This window comes from Wasmannia auropunctata, unplaced genomic scaffold (genome assembly GCF_000956235.1).
Source record: "Wasmannia auropunctata unplaced genomic scaffold, wasmannia.A_1.0 LD336090.1, whole genome shotgun sequence".
NCBI lineage: Eukaryota > Metazoa > Arthropoda > Insecta > Hymenoptera > Formicidae > Wasmannia > Wasmannia auropunctata.
The window spans coordinates 492,509-514,601 of record NW_012026800.1 but is presented as its reverse complement, the minus strand read 5'-3'; the positions used below and the strand labels follow the sequence as shown (position 1 = coordinate 514,601).

General features: G+C 39.0%; 1 protein-coding gene across 8 annotated transcripts; it reads left to right on the top strand.

Moving 5' to 3' along the window:
* Nucleotides 1-27: 27 nt before the first annotated feature.
* On the top strand, nt 28-21,878 carry LOC105447827 (restin homolog). 8 transcript variants are annotated; one of them, XM_011686039.1, is made up of 17 exons: nt 28-240; nt 920-1,055; nt 7,639-7,707; nt 8,474-8,626; nt 8,923-9,114; nt 10,551-10,752; nt 11,375-11,603; nt 12,469-12,513; nt 13,992-14,132; nt 14,901-15,053; nt 15,922-15,942; nt 17,200-17,383; nt 17,511-18,194; nt 18,456-18,574; nt 18,650-18,962; nt 19,142-19,293; nt 19,358-21,878. In XM_011686039.1, the coding sequence occupies exons 2-17, from the start codon at nt 944-946 to the stop codon at nt 21,524-21,526; spliced, it is 4,938 nt and encodes a 1,645-aa protein (XP_011684341.1). In that variant the 5' UTR covers nt 28-240; nt 920-943; the 3' UTR covers nt 21,527-21,878. The 8 variants fall into 8 exon arrangements, with proteins under 8 accessions (XP_011684341.1, XP_011684344.1, XP_011684343.1 ...); XM_011686038.1 differs by having other exon boundaries at nt 50-240; nt 14,889-15,053; nt 17,523-18,194; XM_011686036.1 differs by having other exon boundaries at nt 50-240; nt 14,889-15,053.
* Nucleotides 21,879-22,093: the final 215 nt, after the last annotated feature.

Genomic DNA, 22,093 nt, shown 5'->3' with positions numbered 1-22,093 from the left:
CTTTCGGTGGACTCGGACTTACCTAGGGACACATCGCGCCAACGCGTTGGCGGGTCTGAGTACTCGCGACGGACGGTTGCGACTTTTGCGACACTTGCGATAGTTGTCAAATTCCGCAGGTGCGGTCGGACGACGGAATCTTACGTTCGCGCTCGTTTACTGCGATCCTCGCGATTGTCGCGCGTAAAATGCGTTAGCTGTCGATCCTGCGGATTATCCCGGACAGCATTTGTCGCTCAGGTGAGACCGCGTATTCTCGTGTTCCGCGGGTGCGAACCCGTCGCGCGCTTTTGAGGTTAACTCGTCCAAATTGGAGTCTGGACTCTGGAGTCGCTCTTTCGCTCCTTGCCCCGTCGTTGCCCGCGCGTGTTGTCGTGCGCGACGCGCTCGCCGATCTGACAGTTGCGTTTGCGAGTACACGCTGATACTCGCGTATTCGCGAGTACTATAAATGCATCACTCGCGAGCACTCGCTTTCGCGTTCGCTCGCGCGACTCTCGCGATCTCGCCCGAGAGAACATGAGAAATTGAGCCACGACGACACGGTTCCGATTAGCGAAATTGTAAATTTTTGAATTGGCTATTTTTGTGAAGCTTTAAATTTTGCAAGAATTTAATTTAATCGAATTTCTTCAAATTTTTCTTTTCATCACGCTTATCTGAGTTCGATTTCATTCCAACTTGAAGACCAGCTGTAGCAATTAACGTTCTTCACTTATCTTAGTTCAAAACGTAGTTGTAAAAATGCCAACGAAATGCAAATAAAAGAAATTTATTTTATACTCCAGAGTTCTCTTTATGTTATTTTTTCTTTCATATATCTCTATGCTTATCAAATTGGTATTTCTCTTTTGGTATTTTTGCCTTTTTTTACATATACTTTTTTTTTTACTAACGATGCATAATATTTTTGTTGCAGTGCAGTGTAACAGTGAATATAAGCATGACGGAGCCAAAACCATCAGGACTGAGACCGCCGTCGAAGATAGGCCGACCTTGCTCCACCATGCCTCCCAGACCAGCGATCCCACCCTCTCCGATGAGACCAACGACCAGTGAGTCTTTGACAAAGTTGTGCGCCGTTCCTTTTTATTGCATGCGTAGATATTTTTATATCGTTATCTTTCACTCGTATGTTGTACTTGTTATCCATTTTTGTACCAAATATGATATTTATAGATATCTGATATTGATAGAGACATAAAGTGAAGTACATACCCTGTGTTAGATAGAAAAAATAGATCGTGTATCTACATTAATAAATGTGTATACTTGCTATTTATAATATTTAAATACTCTCTCTTACCTGTATAGAACAATAATAATAATAATGTCTCAGAAATTTTTAAGTTCCTTTTAATTTCGTTTATAATTCATATACGAATGCCGATAGATAGGCGGAGTCTTGCCAGAAGTATCTTCAATCCGTGGTTACTTTATTACACACGAAAGAGAGATCCATTGTCATTCGTCTCGTACGCAGGAATTGTAATAGGTACAGGAAATTAATAGATAATTTAGGTGATAAATGAAGCGACAAGTAAACCTTTATTTACGCCATCAACGTTCATCTTTCTTATCGTAATGCTAATTTACTCGTGCTATAAAAGTCTTTATGTAGAGTATGTTTTGACGAGAGTATTAGTGTCGGTCCACGATAAGGCTTTCAAGCCTTACACCGTAGGATATTGGCCAATTGCAATCAATTATTTTCCTCATATTCGACTACGATTGGTCTATTTCTTACTGCTTAGGGGTTAAAATCCTTACTGTGGACCGACACTTAAGATCAATCTACAATGAGAGTAGTAATTCGTAAGAAATTAATCAATCACAGTCAATTATTCTTCTCATATTCGACTGTAATTGGTCAGTTTCTTATACGGCTTATGATTTACTACTCTCATTGTAGATGGACCTTTACATTGTATTACGAACGTTATTACGATTAGGATATGTATAGCGAGTGTCTTCGTTAATTCGTGCCGGCACATCGGGAACACCGTGCACGCCCACGTCACGTCGGTCGGTCGTGGACGAGCGTGAACGCGCGAGGGTCCGCTCGCGAGTTGCTCGCGCGAGTCGTTCCTCGACCGTTCGCGGCGACGCATCCCTTGCGAGAAAGAGAGAAAGAGTGGAAAAGAGAGAGAAGGAGAAACTGGTAAATATTTTTCACACAAGAAATTCTCGGGGATTAATGGTGAGTGAGCCTTGTCGCGAGTAGTGCTTGCTTTTCTCCTTATAAAAGAAGAACAGATAGAAAGAAATATTTCTCTGCTTTGCGCCGAAAGAGTAAATTGTCGGTGAGTCTGACTGACGTCGAAGACCCTTCGGAGCGAACTGTTCGGTAATCAGTTACTTGATTTAATTCATTTAAATTATTTTAAATTTTGTTACTTCATTTTATAATGCCATTTAATTCAACTTAATTGATTGTTGCGGTTTAAATGTCGCTGTCCTTCATTTGCGAATGCCGATCGACTTGACTTATCGCGATTAATCGAGAGTGATCCGTATTTTTTTTTTACGCTTGGGACGTTTTTTAAATGATAAGCTGCTTTTCGAAAAGTAAAAGTAACTGCGGAGCGATCAAGAACGTCGTCCGTCGCAGAAACTAATTAGCAGATAATATTTGGAAATTAAAGCAAATTTCTCAAGAACAGCGATCTCAACGTAATAGGCGTAATATTTTATGTTTAACATTTTAGTTAACTTATAAATGTTTAATATTCACCATCGCATGTTAAATGAAAATAAAATATATAACACACACACACATAAACGCTTGTTAATAATTATTATAATTAATAATTTATAGAAAATTTATCGCCGTGAAAATTTATGTTGTAACATTATTCTTATACTAACTTTTAACTTTAATTAATAAATAATCTTTTCTTCGATCATGTGATTAATCGATTTTTCCTCACGTCGTAAATTTCTATTTATTCACAATTTTAATTTTTAGTTTACCGTTCTCATTTACTTTATTTTCCCTTAAAATCTGAATTCTCATTTTCTCTTCATTATTCTTCTTCTCTTTTAAAGTTCGAATTTTTCTTATTTTCTTCGTTATTACTTTATCCATTCCTTTTCCTTCTTTCTTCTCTCACAGATTTCCCCTTTGTATAACAATTTTATTCTGCGCAGTACGCAAGCGAATATATAAGACACTGCGGAGAACAGATTTTTGTGTCGCTTTATTTTTCTGCCGCGCAGATCCCGGCGCGCCTCTCGGCGATGCATAACGGGCGAGGTGCGTTTTCGCGATCACCACTGGCCGCATCCAGGGCATGTATCTTGCCTTATTGGTGCAACGCCATTGAATTGCCTTCGCTGCACAATCGCACGTCGTCGGCTGACGCATTGCGATTATGCAAGCCATCGGTGTGTTTATCTCGCGCCCGCGACTTCATCCCGGCCGGGTTTCGTCTTCCCTCCCCGAGTCCTTCTTTTTTCTCCGATTTTTATTTTTATTTTTTCTTGCTCCCTTTTCCTTCCCGCTTTTTTGATTCTTGCGCGCAAGATCCTCGAGTCGATCGTCTTCAGTTTCGCAATTCGATCGGATGTCTCAAGGCCTCCGCTTTTCGTTTCACGCTGTCGCAAGGAATCGCCAATATTTATACTAAAAAAAATTTTTTTTAATTAAAAAGAAGCGCCTCGAATGTCGAAAAATTAAAATTACATGAATTTTCTAAAATTCGGCAAATTAATGAAGCATGTAAATTAACGGAGAAAACTGGTTTGGATAACTTAAACGGATTGTCAGCTGTATTTTTAGAATAATTCGTAGAAAGAATGTAAATTTTTCAAATATAATTATAATGAGAGATGTCTGCGTAATATTAACGATATATTGAAACAGAAAAACAATAGTACTTCTTGATTATAATGATATTTTTGGACTACAGTCCAGTCATTAAAAATTATAATAATTGAATACTCTGTCGATTGCGCGGTTTGCGGTATAGAGCGTTACCGATTTTCCAGTCGCTCGCGTCCGATTAGCTGATTTTTCTCTTTTCGACAAGGACTCAATTAACCGCGAAGGTAAACTGAAAGGTAAAGGTTTTCTGCGCGGTGGCGCCTCCCCTGCTCTGACGCCTCTGACGCAATCGTCGCCGGCATGGTGTTCTGCGGTAACTGTGCGACACCATCAGCTAAATATGGAGAGATAAACGGTTTATGAGCGCGCGTGCGGGACTACGTTCGTTTCGGGCCGCTTTGCCGTTTGCCGGTTTGTACATACATTATACGGAGGACGCCGATTCAAAGCCGGTTTTAAGGCCGTCCATTCGAATTCCGCGGCCTGACGAAAGTCCGCTATTAGGCTTCGGTAAATATGAAAAACCGTGGGCAAACGTGTACATACGTTTGGTGTCTCCGACGAATGGTAGCACGTAACGTAACGCGTTAGCTCGAGTGCGTCGCATTTTACTTGTTCTATATCCGTGAATGTATAGATTATAGAGTACACAATTATATTTTTTTCCAATTAGTTTCAGTTTTACTTATTAGTTCACCTCTACAATGTTCTCGCAGTCGGGCGGATAAAAACATCGCTAATAGCTATAATTATCGGCATATTATAGCGTTTACTACTGCAGCGCTTAATCACATTCGCCACGTCACGATCTCGTTATAAACGCGAGATGAATTACATGTAACAGCTATAACACCTCTCTGCTCAGCTATTAACCTTGTTTACGTTGTTGTTACGCATGAGGGATCAAAGTGCCCGTGTATCCAACGGGCAACCTCTGTAGCCATTTTTACAGCCGTGTCGTATCGAATGATCGGGGGTACTTGACACCCTATTAACCTCGCGAAACGTGGATAATCAATGAGATAAAACAATTTGACGATATCCGTTAAAAATTCGATTTAGACTATCGAACATTTTCGTTTTTATTTTATCCAAAATTTTTCACTGAAATTTTCAAAGATAATTTTTTTCATATAAAACTAAATGATTTTGATACGTTACATGACTGCAATGTTTACGACTTTCTTCGACGTTATAAAAGAATGTTGTAAGAATTTTTATGAAATTTCCAGCATGCCTATATTGTAAAAATAACATTATCTTTATACATATATATATATATATATATATATATATATACTGTTAAATTCATATAGTGTCAAATTATACTCAATTTGAGTTATTTTTAGTTATTTCTATAAATTATCTTAATATGTCGTTAGTTTAATTTTAATTTAAAACAATGGAGTTAAACAATTGAACTTGAGAAATGTATTAAATTTGACTCAAAGTTTATGTTTTATTAAACGCATAGTTAATATATGCAATTTAATCACAAAAATGAGTTGATTAGATATGATTGTTTCTTTAACCATATCTCTTGTGTTAAAATAATATATTTCGACACACATGGAAGTTGAAAATAACGAAATGTTATTCAAGGAGTTACAGCTGTTTCTATAATATTTAACAGTGTATTATAAGAATCTAGTTGTGAGTTGATGAGTTTGCGGGAGATTTTGAGATCTGTTACTTTTAAAACAATTATATTCATTAAATGAAATTCACGTAATTAATTAGTGATGATGTAAAAGAAGAATATAATGCAAGATATGTGTGTAAGAATTGATGTAAGAGCCATTAATCATGTAAGATGCATAAATTCGCAGACACTCGCGAACGAATAGCGGCGCCACGATTATACGCGTCAGATCACGTTGGTGTATTAACCACGGCTCAACACGCTCGAATTAAAAAGCACAGTGTATTCTGTCATCGGACATCATCGTGCACGTCGCGTATGGCTCTAATAATCATACACTGTCATCGCGCAAGGTTTCGCATAGATTATCGTACGCAGCATCGCATTTCGCGAGACGAACGGATTGAATTTTAATACCAGAAAAACGGTTTTTTTTTTTTTTTCGTAAAATTTAGGGTGAAGTTTCTCGTTCTAGTTTAATTGAAGCTCAAGATTCACCTTCTCTTTTTTTTATTATCTTCTTTCAGCATTTGTATTCGTATTATCTTTTAAATTGTTTTTGTTTTTAATTTCAATTTCAATTTTTTTATTAAAAAATTTTGACGTAACATTTTAATGAGATCGCGAGATCAAAATGAAGACTCAAACGCCTCCGCTTGATTGCATCTTTTAAATCTGACGTTTCGAGATCGGGGCATCGTCGTCGATCGGCCGATCGCACGGACGGCCGTTCGCGCGTCATTGAGAGCGACACGACGTGCGTATAAAAAGGCGCATTAAATGCAGATTGCAAGGCGATAAAATCGCCGAGATACATAACGCCTCTCTCGACGGCGACGGCGGCGGTGGCGGCGGCAGCGTAATCGCGATTTCATCTCGTCGAACAGAGGCTCCGGCCCACGCGACCGACCTACTACGACAAGGCACGCGCCCACGCGCTTTTCCATAAGTATAATTAATTAAATCGCGAATCGCCGCGATACCCGGACATACCGGCGACTCCTTTTGCGGAGTTTTTTTCCTCGCCGCGTGGACATCGGCGAGGTGAACGATGAGCTTTGTCGCTAAAAAAAAAAAATACTAATACTCTTATGCAAACCGTGAAACGAGAACAGATAGATGCGGAAGTCGGAGAAGGAATTTATGAATGAGTTTTGTGAATTATAAAAGTTCTATTGAATATTTTCTCAAAATACGGATTATTCTTATTTATATAACATGAACAGCTGAAATATAAAAGCGAAATAAATTTATCACGAATATTGAGACCCGAAAGGCGTTTCTTTTCTTTCTAATTTATTAAAGGAACGCAATACGATTAAACGATCGTGCCATTCAAAAAATATTTCGCATGACTGCACGTTGCACTAGAAATCGCCAGATCTTATCGGCGTCATCTGGACACACCCAGGCTTGCTATTAACGATTCGTTTACATAACTCTCTGTCTTGAGTCGATTGTGATCGACTTCCGATGTCGATTATCTGCAACGGCAATTACAGGACCGAGCCCCAATCCGATGCACGTCGAATCTCATATATATATATATATATATATCTCTCTCTTTCGCGTCGTTCCTCTTTAACGTCGCTTTATAATAATTAGTAATTAACTTAGCACATTGTATAATCAACTTTGCAACCTCGCACCGATGTCATCACCGATGTCCCCAAATTTATTATCGGCGCGCAAATTGGCCTTGAAAAATATTATACCAAATATTTAAAATAAAATAGAGATGTATGTGTAAAATCATTGAATTATTAGATCGAAATCATAAATATCAGAGGTATATTAATTGTATTATATTTAATACTAATTAAGACATATTTACTAATACTAATTTAGACATATTTATATTCATACTAATTTGAAATTAGTTAATATTAATTTTAATGTCTAATTATTGTTGAAATTTATTAGCTTGTTATGTAGGCTAGTGTTATTTTGCTGTTATAATTGCATTGAATCGTAGTGATTTGTAATACACAAATTATCATTAACGCGATAATTGCCAATTAAACTGATTGGATGAAATTTTAATTAAATGATGCCACCTCTCGGCTGTGGCAAAGCAAAGCGTTTTTCATACTGAGGTACGCTCCATTTTCCCTTCCCCCTTTTTTCGTTTTTTTGCTATGATTTACGTTATTTTGCATGACAACGGCAGATCAGATGGAGCCTCTTTGGGAATCGCACGGCCGTCAAATAAACGAGGCTGGCTTGCGAAGAGGGGCAGGTAAGTCGCATTCAATTAAGTTTTTCTTGAAGCCTATATAATATTCGAAGATTCGCAAAGCTGTTCGCAAGAAACAGCTGATTTTTCGGGAAACCTAATTTTGCAGAACTAATAACACTTGAAATTAGTACGAACCATTAGTTGTTATTTATGTTCGAGATTTAAAGTGTTTTAGATTTTTTAATTAAAATGTACTTAAACGTTACGCAAACCAATGTGTATTCCAGAACTAGATTTTAGTAAAACACGAAAATGATTTCGAATTAAACAGCTCTCCATGATAAGGGATACGTATGAACTTTCGTTAGCACAGCTGTAAGTTTGTAAATATTATTGTAACAGTGTTCGTTATATTCATGTATTCATATTAACGGCGCTTTTGCTTTGCGTTAGATCATATTTATATTATTTTAATCAGATAATTATATTTATCGTATTTTACATATATTTTATATATGCATGCGTAATGTAACAATAAAATATTTGCACGTTTATTCGAATTCGTAAATGTAATACGTATTTTGATGTAGTATTAAGGATATCTGTGTTCCGGAGTTAAATATTCTTCGAACCTTCAATCAGGTTTAGAGTAGACGGTTCTTGTAATTTAGCAAATAATTTTAGATATTTTAAAAGAAGCTGTTAAATCGGCGTTCTGGGATTTGTTTTTTATTTTATTTTTTTATTTCTGAAAATTTGAAGTCGAATTCGTTCAACTTAGCGTTGCCGATGTATTTCAAAGAGAATTCTCTTCGATCTCGCGTAGACACCAGCGTCGTCCTAACCGAAGACACAGACAGCTTTAAGATTGGGGACCGAGTATGGGTTGGCGGCACGAAACCGGGCACGATCGCTTATATCGGCGAGACCAAATTCGCTCCTGGGGACTGGGCAGGAGTCGTCTTGGACGAGCCCATCGGTAAGGACCACCGCCAACGATCCTAGTCAATGAATTTTTAAGATCAAGAATCAATTTCGAGGACTTCGAATGCGAATCGAAACTTCTCGAACTTAAGAACATTTGTGATGAATTTTCCTCGAATTAATTGCCAAGATTATTCAAATTGTACTGTAACTGATGTCTCATTAACACAAAAAGTCCTCTTAATATCGCGAATGAGAGAAGGAAAGTTTTTTTGACCGACAAAGACGAGAGAGATAAAAAGTTGGAGAAGGAATGAGGATGAACCTCAGATTCAGAACGTTGAACTGCAGGGAAGAACGACGGTTCAGTGGCGGGTAGCCGATACTTCCAATGCGAGACGAAGAGAGGGATCTTCTCGAGGCTCACCAGACTCACCAGGTTGCCGTTGAGCGATCATCAGACGAGCGCTATCATGTCGCCGATGACGCCGCCCGACAGCAGCAGGGGCGGCTTCCTCAGCAAATCCATGTCGTCGTCATTGAGTAAGGATCGCTACAAGAGATACTCGCCACGTCCATAGACTTCTAATTAGAGCTGCACCCGAACGCACACGCCAAACGCCGTGCCGTCTACAGATTTCATTTAGTTTTTCTTAGCCCTTTCGCCTCCCTCGCTGCAAGAGAATATCTAACGATAGAAAATAGCTAAATATGAAATAATTAGAATGAAATAATTTCATTCTAATTGATTTTTTTTAAAGCAGGATATATATTCTTTTTTAAAGTAGATTATATTTATCATTGGATTTATATAATTTCGTGTAACATTTGAAAGCTTTTACTGAGAATGTTTCTCCGGATGATAATCGCGATAAGAAATACTTTATTAAAGAGATTAGATATGATATACTTATTACATCAGTATTATATACCATTTGACGAAATTAAATAATGGAAAAAGTGAGGTGAAAGAGTTAATTGTAGTTGATGCTATGTGTGTACCTAGAGGCTTGATGAGCACAAATTATTTTCTTAATTACTTTGCATTATTTTAATTATGGCAATGCGATAGTGCTTGAAGAAACGCTCTTTAATGTGGAAAGTAAACACGATTCCATGTAAAGAAAAAATAATTCAGCTTTTCAGTCAGCACGTAGCACGGAAATAATTTAGTTTCGCCAGCATGCAGTGTGAGATGTGACGTAATTTAAGACTTAATTTAATTTTGATAATAATAATTTAATTTCGCGAGTAACGCGCTTTTTTATCAGTAGAAGATATATCGAACAAACGTTGTCTACAGACGTTCGTATTTATTTATAAAAGCAACAGAGAAATTTAATATTTTTAGAGACAGTAAAGGAAGTTATTCCTAATCTCGAGAGTAATAAGTTTATCAATTGAAGATACACCGAATAAATTGACATATCCGTAGGAAATGATTTGTCCTCTTTATCTCTTTATAGATTATAGGTTTCTCTTTATAGACTATAGAGAAGCAGATTTTTCTTCATGTACAATAAAAAGGAATACTTTAACATTTTTATCCTGTAGAAAGTCATAAGATTTAACTAAATGAAATAAGGAAGTATAAATAATAATAAAATAAAATAAAATAATAAAATAAGATTAAGTAGTATAAAGAAATAAGGAAGTATAAAGTATATATTATAATAACGATAAAATAAGAAGATATTAAAGGAAGATAATAAAGAAGGAAAGAAGTATAATAAACACATGGGGGGGGGGGGAAGGGCGAGGAAAAAATGTACTTGTAGTAACATGGATTATATATAGGTTTAGCTTTAATAGTAGATACTTGACGAAAGAGGAAGAAGGATATAATTTTTGACCATCAGAAACGTAGTTACAGTTTCATTTTAATAGAGTAGACCCAATTCTCGCTCGTTGGTTCCGGTAATCGGTGTGAATGGTGGTATGTAATAATGATCGCGCATCGCTGAAAACTGTGAATGCAGATACATCGACGACAAGCCTGTCGTCCACCACGCCGAGGGGCGAGCTGAGGATAGGTGAGCGGGTGATAGTGTCGTCGAGCCAGGGCAGCAAAACCGGTGTGCTCAGATATCAGGGCTCCACGGAGTTCGCTGGGGGCGAATGGTGCGGCGTCGAGCTGGACGAGCCGCTCGGCAAGAATGACGGCTCCGTTAATGATAAAAGGTGTGCATCTTCCTCGTTGAATCTCCGTAGCACCTTGATGCAAGAGAGAAAGAAAAAAGAAGGAAAAGAAAGATTATCATCAAACTTGCATCGATCATTTAAAGCAATCCTGTGAAGCTCTCAATCGTTCCCGGAAAAACTTTTGAGCCGTTCACATTACAGGAGTGTATTACTCCGTTTAAATATTACATGCTTGTTAAAAATTCCCCTCTTCTCAGAGTTCATATCGCATTTCTTTAAGCAGTATCATTAATGAATTTAATCCTTCAGCCGGAATTATTTAAAATCTAAAAGATCCTTGAAGTTTACGATCAAGTGTCAGAATCGATTTATGCATTGTTTGACGTTAGAGTCTCGAAATACTGCTAAAGAAGATTTTAATTTTTAATTTTTCGTAATTTTCGTAAGACAAAGGGGAATTTGTATTTCTGATGTCCCCAATAATCTCCAGAATCTTCAAAGTTTTCCCGTTTAACTCACTGCTCCCCGCGGCTTAATGCTCGACCAATAACACGCGAAACGTGTTTCGGGATGCGTTGCGAGGCGCACAATCTCCCCCTTTATACATTCGCGACTCGCGCGTCCTTGAGATCCCGCGGAACTAACCCACCCATTGATCCAGATATTTCGAGTGCGCCCCAAAGTACGGCCTGTTTGCGCCCGTGCACAAGATCAGCAGGTCGCCGTCCAACAAGAGGCCGTCCATATGCGTGGTGCACAAGCCGAGCGGCGCCGCTCTCAATGCCAGCCTCCAGAAGAGGAGCGGCTCGCGCGAGTCGCTCGCCTCCAGCCTCGCGTCGAGCGTCGTCAGCGTGAGCGCGAGAACGTGCACGGCGAGCACCACGGCGAGGGTAAGATTCACCATGCCGGAATGAGGGAATGCGACAGGATGCGCAGCTGTCTCGCAGCCCGCCGCCAACGCTGCAACGTAGTTGCTCCGTCCTCCCTTATCTAGCTGTAGAACTTTATTGTTGTTGTTGTTCTTGTTATTCTCTCTTGTTGGTGCTGGGCAATTGACCCTTAAGTCTTCTTCTACGAGAAATCGCGAGGAGCTTGACTTCGACTGTGATTTTTTTTTTTAATGGAAAGTCGATGGCACGAAGGATGTTATTTTCAAACGGAGGATTCGGTGTGATGAAGTTATTTTTTTTATTTATTGGATTTAAGAAACTGCAAACGACTGCGCTTGCGAAAAATCGCAACATGCGCGAGAATTTTGAGAAGCGTTCGAATGATTTCATACATTTATGGTAGTTCATATTTATAGGTAGTTAGAGTGTGGACCTTAGAAACTGTCCTATCTCGCAATGTTCAATCTCGTGTTTGTGCATGAAGCTTTTTAAATTGAAATTTAAGTTTCCGTTTGGTTTTTACTTTTTTATTCTAATTCGACATATCTGAAGATTTCTCTTGCGATTTGTGGACCTAAGTGTCTTCTTGCAACGAATCCTTCGCGATCCGAATTCTTCTCCCGCGGAGTTACTTAAGGGTTGATCCCGCAGTTTGTAAATTGTAGCCATTGTCCGCCGCTTTTTAGGCAACCTGTTTTTTCTCTCTTTAACACTGACCTCTCTTAATCGAAACTTGTACTTTAGCGCGCGTGATTTTGTGACTGGTGCATTGATTGTTATTTAAGATTGAAAGATTGCACGATCTTATATCTTTATTATTTTTTTTTGTTTTCTCTTGTGTTTCCGTTACGTCCCGCTAATCCAGAGGCCTGGCATGCGCACGTCGACACCTGCACGAAGTTCATTGCAGGTGAGACCGTAACTCTGATATTGCTCCCGATTAATTTTAATCAATTATCCTCGCCAATTATAAAAGCGATTGTCAATAAGCGATCCTGCGGCCGCGATTCTCTCCCTTCGACCGATCCCAATTAGTACGTACATCCTCGTATAGAGACAGATGTGTGTAGATGTAGATTAACAAGCGCGTTGCGACGCGAATGTACGTTAATTAGGATAATTAGCGAGATGTTTAGCCGATTAGCGAGGCACGGTCATGATTGCCGTTAACGGTTGCCGTTAACTGCGATTTTATTTATTTATTATTTACCGTTAATTTATTGTTATTGCTCGTCGCATCGTCGATTGTTATAATATATATAGCTCTGTATATAATATTAATAAAATCCCACGTATACTCCCTTCCTTTGTAAATGTCCTTCGGCTTCTAGGTAAGTATTTCTCTCTCTCTCTCTCTCTCTCTCTCTCCTATGTACGTTCTATCCGCACGACAATTAACATATTGCCGTTTATTGCGTTTATTTCGATCGTTTATTCCTTCGCGCGCGCGATTATCTCAACTCTACCCGATTAATTCGTTCCTTAACGATCTCCCGCGGCATAATTGAACATAGATCGATATCTGCGTTGGCGAGAGAAACGACGACCAGCATCACCGAGCCGATTAATCAAACCTCGCCGCTCGGATAATCGCGATCAAAAGTACATATTGATGGTTGATTTGTATTGCTAATTGCAATCCGATCCAGAACGTTGTACGTCGTCCGTGGTTGTCTCGCGTCTCGGTTTAAAAAGCCCGTTGCATAAATTCGATGATTGCGCGATCTTGGCAAAGCTGTTGCATAATGCGGAATGCAACGCGAGTAAACGATCGAGCGGAGAATTTTCAATCGGCGATCACTTCATCTCGCGTTCTTATTGGTGCTTAACATTCAACTCGAGTAGAGAGCTACGTGTGAGCGCGTAGGACTGTCAATTTATTTTGCTCTCGTATATACTTTGTAAAAACTTATGCGATGCAGCAGAATTGTTTCAATTATTTATCACCGTTCTTTTATTCCATATTCCACGGCTTTTGCAAAAATTTTACAAGGACATCGGTGTGTAAGAATTAATTATAGTGCTTGTCGCAACTCTGCTTTGTCAGTTTGTAATAATTTGTATAGACGCAGACAGATAAGCGTCTAGCTTTGTTCTTCGCTCGACATAGCTTTTACAAAAATGTAAAGAAAGAGAATAATAAATTATTTTAGCCATGCGTCTCTTTCTTGCGATAACTTTGCCGTGGACAATGTACATAGGCTATTTTACCGCCAAATCACAGTAATATTATTGAACATGAAATTATGATTGATATTCTACTTTATTGCGCGCTAATATTGCGGTGACACACGATTTTCCTTTTCTAAAATTTCCTTCTCGTCCTAAAATTCCCCACGTATAATTCGCCACGACAATAAGTTAGAGCCCGACTCGTACTACTTTTAGGAGGTTTTGAAGGAGAAGCAGCAGGAGATCGAGCTCCTGCGCAAGGAGCGGGACTTGGAACGCGAAAGAGTCACCAAGGCGGCAAATCAAGCTGATCAAGCGGAACAATCGGCGCTTTCGATCAAGCAAGAATATGAGAAGGTAGATACTCGCAAATCGATGTCAAATTCGCGGCGATGGATGGACTTTCAAACGGGGACAAATCCATCCGAACATTGCGAAGTATCGCGTCCATTTTTCACGCTCTTCTCGCAGAGTTCGCGCAACATATCAACTAGGGCTGTTACTTTCGAATATTCGAAGCTTCGAAAGAATTCGAACACGTTAACTTTGACCTTTAGAAGTTTAAAGTGTCTTTGAAGCTTCGAAATTTTGAAAAATACATTAAAAATTTGAATTTTCTTATTTAGATTGTTTTATCGATCATTATCTTTCCTTATTTACACATGTATCAAGTTTAATTAATAATTTGTATATAATATTTCAGGTTATATTTTCTAATTTTTTTAAAAAATAATTGTGTATATATATAGGTATATATATAGGTATATATTAATTCATTTTATTTACAATAATTGTAAATTTTCTGAATAAATTTATCATTTGCACATGTATTTTTCGAAACTTCGAAACTTCGAAGCTTCGAAAGAATTCGAAGATTTTAATGCTGAAGCTTCGAATCTTTGAAACTTCGAAGTTTGAATATTGAAGCCTTCGAAGCAAATCACTAGCTCTAGTATCAACGTCAACGAGTCGAAATATCTCGCTTCATCAATGCGACAAACCGAATGCAATCTTTACGTTTATTTACTGAAGTTTTTGTCCCAGTTTCGAAAAACCTCCATCTCCCGTCTCTTTCTTTTTTTTCTCGGCATTTTTATTATTGACGATGTTCAGTATCGCGAGCAGATGCAGCAGACGGTCAGCGAGGCGGAGCTCACCGTCGCCAAGCTCCTCGACGAGAAGAGTGCGTTGGCGGTGCAGTTGGAAGATGAGAAACGGAAGTGCGAGGATCTTCTGTTTCGTTTCGAGGAAGAATCCGTGAATAAAGACGACATACAGGTACGCGCGTGCACGTCTACGTTCAGTACCGATTTTTATATACAATTCGAGCATATGACCATTTATCTCAAACATGACAAATGTTGAATACCTCATTAAAAATAGGAGAAAATACATATTCGGAATATCCCGAGTAAGTATGTTCACTCATGCTATCATTTTGTCTACGTATCGTATACTTTGATATTAATATTATTACACACGCAAGATATTTTCAAAAAATGATATTGCAGTGACATTTTTTTTTTCTTACAAAGACAGACCCGGTATGAGTAAGGAATTTCGTGCGATATTTTAGATGAATAACGTTTGAATTTCTGTTATATTACTCTTTGTTTAAAGTATATGCTTTCGTTCTACATAATAATTATCATACGTATCTCATTCGTAATACTAGGAGACTTTGGATGGTATCTCTCTGTTATTACTCGAAACCAAATATTGTACACGCTTTCGTCGTAAAATGCGCAAATTCGGTACGCACGCGGGATAACGGTGGCGGGTGATATTACGTTACGACACGTGCTTATAGCTACATCGACTTGGCAGCTCGGGGAAATTAGCCTGGTAACTTTTAGCGGCAGAATATTTCGTGCAAAAATATCCCGTTTCGAATTTTCTTTTAAAACTGATATATATTAATTGTGATTTATAATAATTAGATCGATATCCACGTCAAAAATTATCGCTTGATGAAAATAGAAATTTTAACACAAAAAAAATTAATTACTGGTTACAAACCCTGTTGAATTTTTACTTAAACAATTCTTAAGGGAAAGAAAAAAAAGAAAATCTGATATTTTTTAGGAAGTGAGGAGAACGCATTCAGTTTTTCTGTTAATCCGGCAAACTTATCATTTATTTTCAGAAAGAGAGATCTGAGCAAAGTGTGAGTATCCGATGCTTCGGGCCCGTGGAAGGATTGACGCAGTATTTCGGCACCGCTTGCCTAATCATCACTCTAGCCATGTCATTTTGCATTTCGTCGCAGTTTTATCAGAGATTTGGCTGGAACGCGCAATAAAAAAAAAGAAACGCTAAGAAAACTGCTATCGCTGGTTAACTTTGCGCCGGTCATACTAACAAAACTAAATTACACATTGTGATGTCGTAGACGCTTGCTTGTTAATCGCACGCCAATTTGAAAGATGGAATCGCGCGCGATAATTCCTTGCCGAGCCTTTGAACTTGAAACTTTGAAATTGTACAAACTGTTATCACGTTTATGAGTAGTTTCGTTTTTCGCGATTTTAATTTTACATGGAAATATGGATTAACGATGATTATAACTTGGTCACGCTTTGCTGTTGTGGAGTATAATGAGCTTCACAAATTACACACGCTTTGTATGCATAAAAATGTACAAAATAATATTGTAGGCGTGATGTACTTATTTATTTGTTAACACGTTTGATTATTAATTTATTTAATTTATTAATTTTTATTTATTCGTTTTATTCGCATTGTATTAATTTAATTAATCGCTTTTTTTTGTATTCTGAAGTTATTTATATTACTTAATTACTCTTCTTCAATTGTTTGTGGTTTTTGTTTGTATGCACGAATGTCAAAATTTTGAATAATATGTTTCTTGCGAATTGAGCACATACGCGTAAAAATTCTTGATTTACTTCTTTCTTTTTCTTTTCTCCATCCGATGAAATATTCATTCAACAATCACTGTGCTTTGTATATCCATGTTGTGCTTTTTACTTATCAATATACGCTTTCGGGTATTAATAGCTTCATTTTAATAATTTTACTAGAAATTTAAACCAGTGTCTGTTTTCTTTTTCATCGTTTTGTTTAAACGAATTTACGTAATATTTCGAATTTAAACTTTTATAGTCAAATCACATCTGGTTTTATATGACTTGTGTTTTATTTTTGTGTGTTATATTGTAAGAAAATTATACGAATTTAATTTTCTCCAATAGATAATTTTAATTAATTATGAAAACTTTAAAGTTAGATTCTTGAAACTTAAGTTGAATAACATCTTTAAAAAAAATGGAAACTGTCAACCGTTGTTTTATATTTTTCGTAATTGGGGAAACAATTGTATGTGTTAATACCCGAAGCGGATTTATTGTGTGATCTCGTATCTCTCTCTCTAGAGACTAAACAGCTGCCCTTATCACACTAGGTCATAAATACTGTAAATGAAAGCAGGATCAAAGAGCTCGAGGATAAACTCGCGGAGGAGCGACGGGAGCGCGTCGTACAGACGGAACGCGACAGCATCAAACTCTTCGAGGCCGAAGAGGAATTGTCGCGGCTGCGTAACGAGATCAGTTGCGCGACGAACTCGCAAAACTCTCAGCTTCAAGGTATATCCGCGACCACGCGACACTTAGATTTATGCGCGATCAGATCCTAAATCTCCTAGATTTGAGATCTGTGTCTATTTTTTTTTTTTGCCAATGATCACTTTTCGCTCTCCCCCTTTATCCTGAGGCGGAATTTTAGATCTGGAGAGCCGTAATCAGAGCTTGGAGGAGATTAAGACCAGTCTGGAGAAGGAGGTGCAGGAGAAATCGAGTCTGGTGGGCGAATGCGTGGAGCGTATCCGGGAACTGGAGCTTGTGCTGAGCAAGACGCAACAGGAGAGCACGACGCACAGGGAGTCTCAAAGCCTCCTGGAGAAAGAACTGGGGGCCGTCAAAGAAAACTTGCAGGACAAAGAGACGTTAATAGAGAATATGAAGCAGGAGTTTGAGAGAAATGCGAGTGTGTTGAGCGAGGAGCTCCGAAAATCGAAGGAGACGATCGAAACGATGAAGAAAGAAAGCGCAAGTGAGAAGGACTCGCTGCTGTCGGAGTATCGGCAGATGATCGAGGAGAGAGATCGATTGATCAAAGCGAAGACCGAGGAATTGGAGAACGAGTCCAAGAAGCTGTTAGAGCAGCAGAATGCGATTCTAGAGGGCTTGAAGACCGAGAATGTTAACCGTATCCGTGAACTTTCGGAGTCTTTTGAGCAACAGTTGCGAGTGAAAGACACGAGAATCGAGGAGTTCTCGCAGCAGCTTGGTGAAAAGATATCCGAGACAGAGAGACTGCTGGCCGAATTGGCCGCTGAGCGAGAACTTTGCAAGAAGAAAGACGAAGAATTGATTAACGCTCTACGAAAATTGGAAGGTTTGTTTCATAGAAATAAAAGTAAAAAAAAAAAATGGATAATTGAGAAATTTAGTCTTCTATCGTTTATGCATTTGTGTAAAGTACGTCGATTGGCATTCAACGGAAATAGTATTTTTATCAAATATTTTTGATAACATTCAATTTATTACGCAAATAATTTTTAGTTCTCATATAAAAATTTTATGTAATAATAAAAAAATTAAATTGCGATTTGCAGCAAGGCGAAGTCTGATTGATTTTATCGCATGTATTTTACAGAACTAAGTACGAGGCTTAAATTAGCTGAGGACAGCAACAGCGTGTTGTCAAAACAAATTCAAGACTACAGGTCCAAGAGTGATGACAATATCAAGATTATTCACGAGAAGCAGAAGCTGGTAAATATTCTTTTTTTTTATTTCGCACGAATGTAGCATTCGCATCGTTATTTTCACGTTACGTGATCAATCCAGGAGCAAGATCTAGTTAGCTTAATCGCTTCGGAGGAGGAGTCCGCCGCGCGGTTAAACAAACTGAGCGAGGAACTGAAAGTGAAGGACAAGGAGCTCACAGAATTGCGAAGTGCCACTATGGCTCAAATAGAAGAGATAACCAAACGCTTCGAGGCCCAAATTAATGACAAAGTCAAGTATATTGATCAGATAAACGCGGACGTTGCGCAAAAAGCCCTAATGCTCGTTAAGTTGGATAAAGACGTCGCCGATTTGAAGGCGATTATAGCGAGCAAAGATGAAGAGATCAAACATCTTCTCGAGAAGACTTCAGGTAAAATAAAACGGGGAATTGATTTGAAGTTTTTACTCACAGTTCTCAGTTTAAGTTAGTAAAATTAATTACATATTAATTATTAATTTAAATTAAATATATATAATAATTAAATTTTGTTTTAATTTTAATTAATTATTAATGTAAAACGTTAAATTGGTTTGTTTTGAATCTACTAGAATTGCAAGACGCCCTCACATTATCCGAGCAAACGACAACGAATTTGGAGAGCGAACTTCGCGTATTCGAGTCGAACGTGCAGAAGTTGAATCAGCAAGTCGCGAGGGCGGAGGAGAAAGTATCGCAACTCTCGTTGCAGAAGGAAAAATTGGTTAGTAGAATAATTAATTAAATTACCTATACTAATTCATTGGATTAATGAAATTTCATTACAGGAGTCCGATATAGCGAGCGCGATTAGCACTTCCGCCGATTCGTCGGAACAGCTGTCGAGGTACAACGAGGACTTGCGAAGAAAGGAGAAGGAATTGGACGAAGCTCGCGAGAAGATTTTTCAAACGGAGACCACGCTGAAGCAAACGGAGGGAAAACTGTCCAATACCGAGACGGAATTAAATAAGAACGTGACGTTAGTCGAGCAACTGCGTTCGGAGAAATCGAATTTGCAGTCGCAGATGGACGAGACTAAAAAATCGAATGCAGATTATGCGGAGAAGATACGCGGATACGAACAGGAAAAGAGCGAATTGTCGGCGAAGGTTGAAGAAGGTGAACGCGCAAAGAAGAATTTGGTGGAAAAGTCTGACGAAGTCATCAACCTTACGCAGCAATTGACGAGGAAGGATGAAGAAATCGTTAATCTTCGCGGGAAGTGCGAGACCTTGCGAAATTCTCGCCAAGAAGAGTCTTCCTTGATGCAGAAAAAAATTACGGATTTGTCGGCCGAATTGTCGACTTCGCGCGATGAAATAAATAATTTGCAAAAGTGCAAGAGCAAACTGGAGGCCGATCAAAGCGCGAATCTTTGGTCGATCGAGGAATTGACGGAGAAGTTGAAATCCGAGTCGGACAAAACGTCGAAGCTGGAGAGTGTGCTCCGGGAGAAGGAGTCGAAGCTTCAGGATGTGGAAAATAGATTTTCGGAATTACGGAGAGTGCACGATGCCTTAGTTAACGATAAAGCGACTGCCGATAAGACTCTAACGACGTCTTTAAATACTATGTCTAGTACGGTAGAAGAGTTTAAGACCAAATTGAAGGATGCCGAAGAAACAATTAAAGATAAGATGGACGAAATATCTAAAGCGAGAGCGGCGGCAGACAAATCGCAGGCTCAGTTAGCCGAATTGAATGCTACAGTCTCTTCCATGAAAGAGGAGCATATTCGTAATAGTAATGAATTGAAAAATGCACAAGAGGCGATCACGCAGAAACAAAGTAAAATAAGTGAATTGTCCGAGACCAAGACTGTTTTGGAGAACTCAGTGAAGTCACTGGAGACTCAGTTATCGAATTTGCACGAGGAGTTAGACAAAAGAGAGAAGCTGCGGACAGAAGCAGAGGTTAAGATAAAGGAATCAGAGTCTTCCAAGGAGGAAGAAATGCTGAAACTACGGAATTCCTTGGAATGCGAAGTTGCAGCTAAGCAGAAGATGATTGACGACATGAATAAGCGAAATGAAGAGTTAGAGACCAAGTTGCGATTATCGCATGATGTTGCGGACAAGCACAAAATCGATTTAGACGATAAGGAAGCTGTTATTAGTAAATTAAAGGAGCAGGTGAAAGTTTTGGAAGATGCGCAAGTGGAGAGAGTCAAGGCGGAACAGCAGTCGCGAAACGAAGAGATCAAGTTGAAGCAGAATGAGTTGAGCGGCGCGAACAAGCGAATCCACGAGCTGCAGCACACGGTGAATGCGCTCGAGAAGCAGTTACGAGAACAGGAAACGAAGTCGGCCGATCTGGCGAGAACCATGGAGACCAACGAGAAAGAGGTGAGCAAGAACGTGCAAAACCTGCAGGAGAGGCTGAACGTCGCCAAGGTGGAGGAGACGCGACTTCTGGACGAGCTGAGTCGGCTGGAGAAAGAGAATAAGCAGGTCACCGCGAAATGGCTGGAGGCGACGAATCAGTTGAAGCTATCGCACGAAAATCTGAAGAACTCTTACGACGGCGACACGAAACAACAGCACATCGTGCCGAGGGACATCGACGTTGCGAAGCTGCAAGAGGAGAACGACACCGCGAAGAGCCAGATAGACTTCTTGAACTCCGTGATAGTCGACATGCAACGGAAGAACGAGAATTTGCTGTGCAAGATCGAGGTCCTCGAGATGGGGGTCCCCGCGAACGAGGCCGAGGACTACTCCCGAAGCACGCTGGACAAGCGAACGGCGGCACCCCGTATGTTCTGTGATATTTGCGATCAGTTCGATCTGCACGAGACGGAGGACTGTCCCCGGCAGGCCCAGGATTTCACGGAGACTACCGAGCGAGCGGTGAAAACCCCGAAGAAGAAGCAATCCGTGGAGAGGCCGTACTGCGAGAACTGTGAGATGTTCGGGCACGACACGCGCGACTGTGACGACGCCGAGACATTTTAACGTTACGTCCATAGCCCTGTTCCGTTTGCTTGCCAAGCGTCCCGTAGCTGTAAAGAGATCTGTTAGATTTTACAGAGTATATTTTTGTATGCCAGATTTTTCGATTGGATCTTAAATCCGAACATGAGTCTTCCCGCGTAAAACGGGCGTACCCGAGAAGCAGAGAAATTTATGTTCCCTCCAAATCGCAATTTAATTAGGTAATCCTCTGTGAAAGTTTTCGGCAACATGTATTATCTTTATGTTATTTTCTGTCAGTTTTACTGTAGTAGATTTATTAACTTATTTTTAGCATCATAAAATATTGACTTGATTATAAATTTAATTATTTATAATTATATTAGTCTTTTTTTAAATCAATTTAATTGCGTCAGATATTTAATTTAATTGGAATTTAAAAAAGTAAAAGTATCGATACTACCGACACTCGATTAAAAAATAATAATTTATTGTTACTCTTGCCTACAATTGTGTTTGAAGGGAACATGCATTCGCGTTTTCCAGCTTTAATATCTATTTTATAACATTTGTGGCAAGTTTTGTGAAATTTTGTACATAATAGGTACT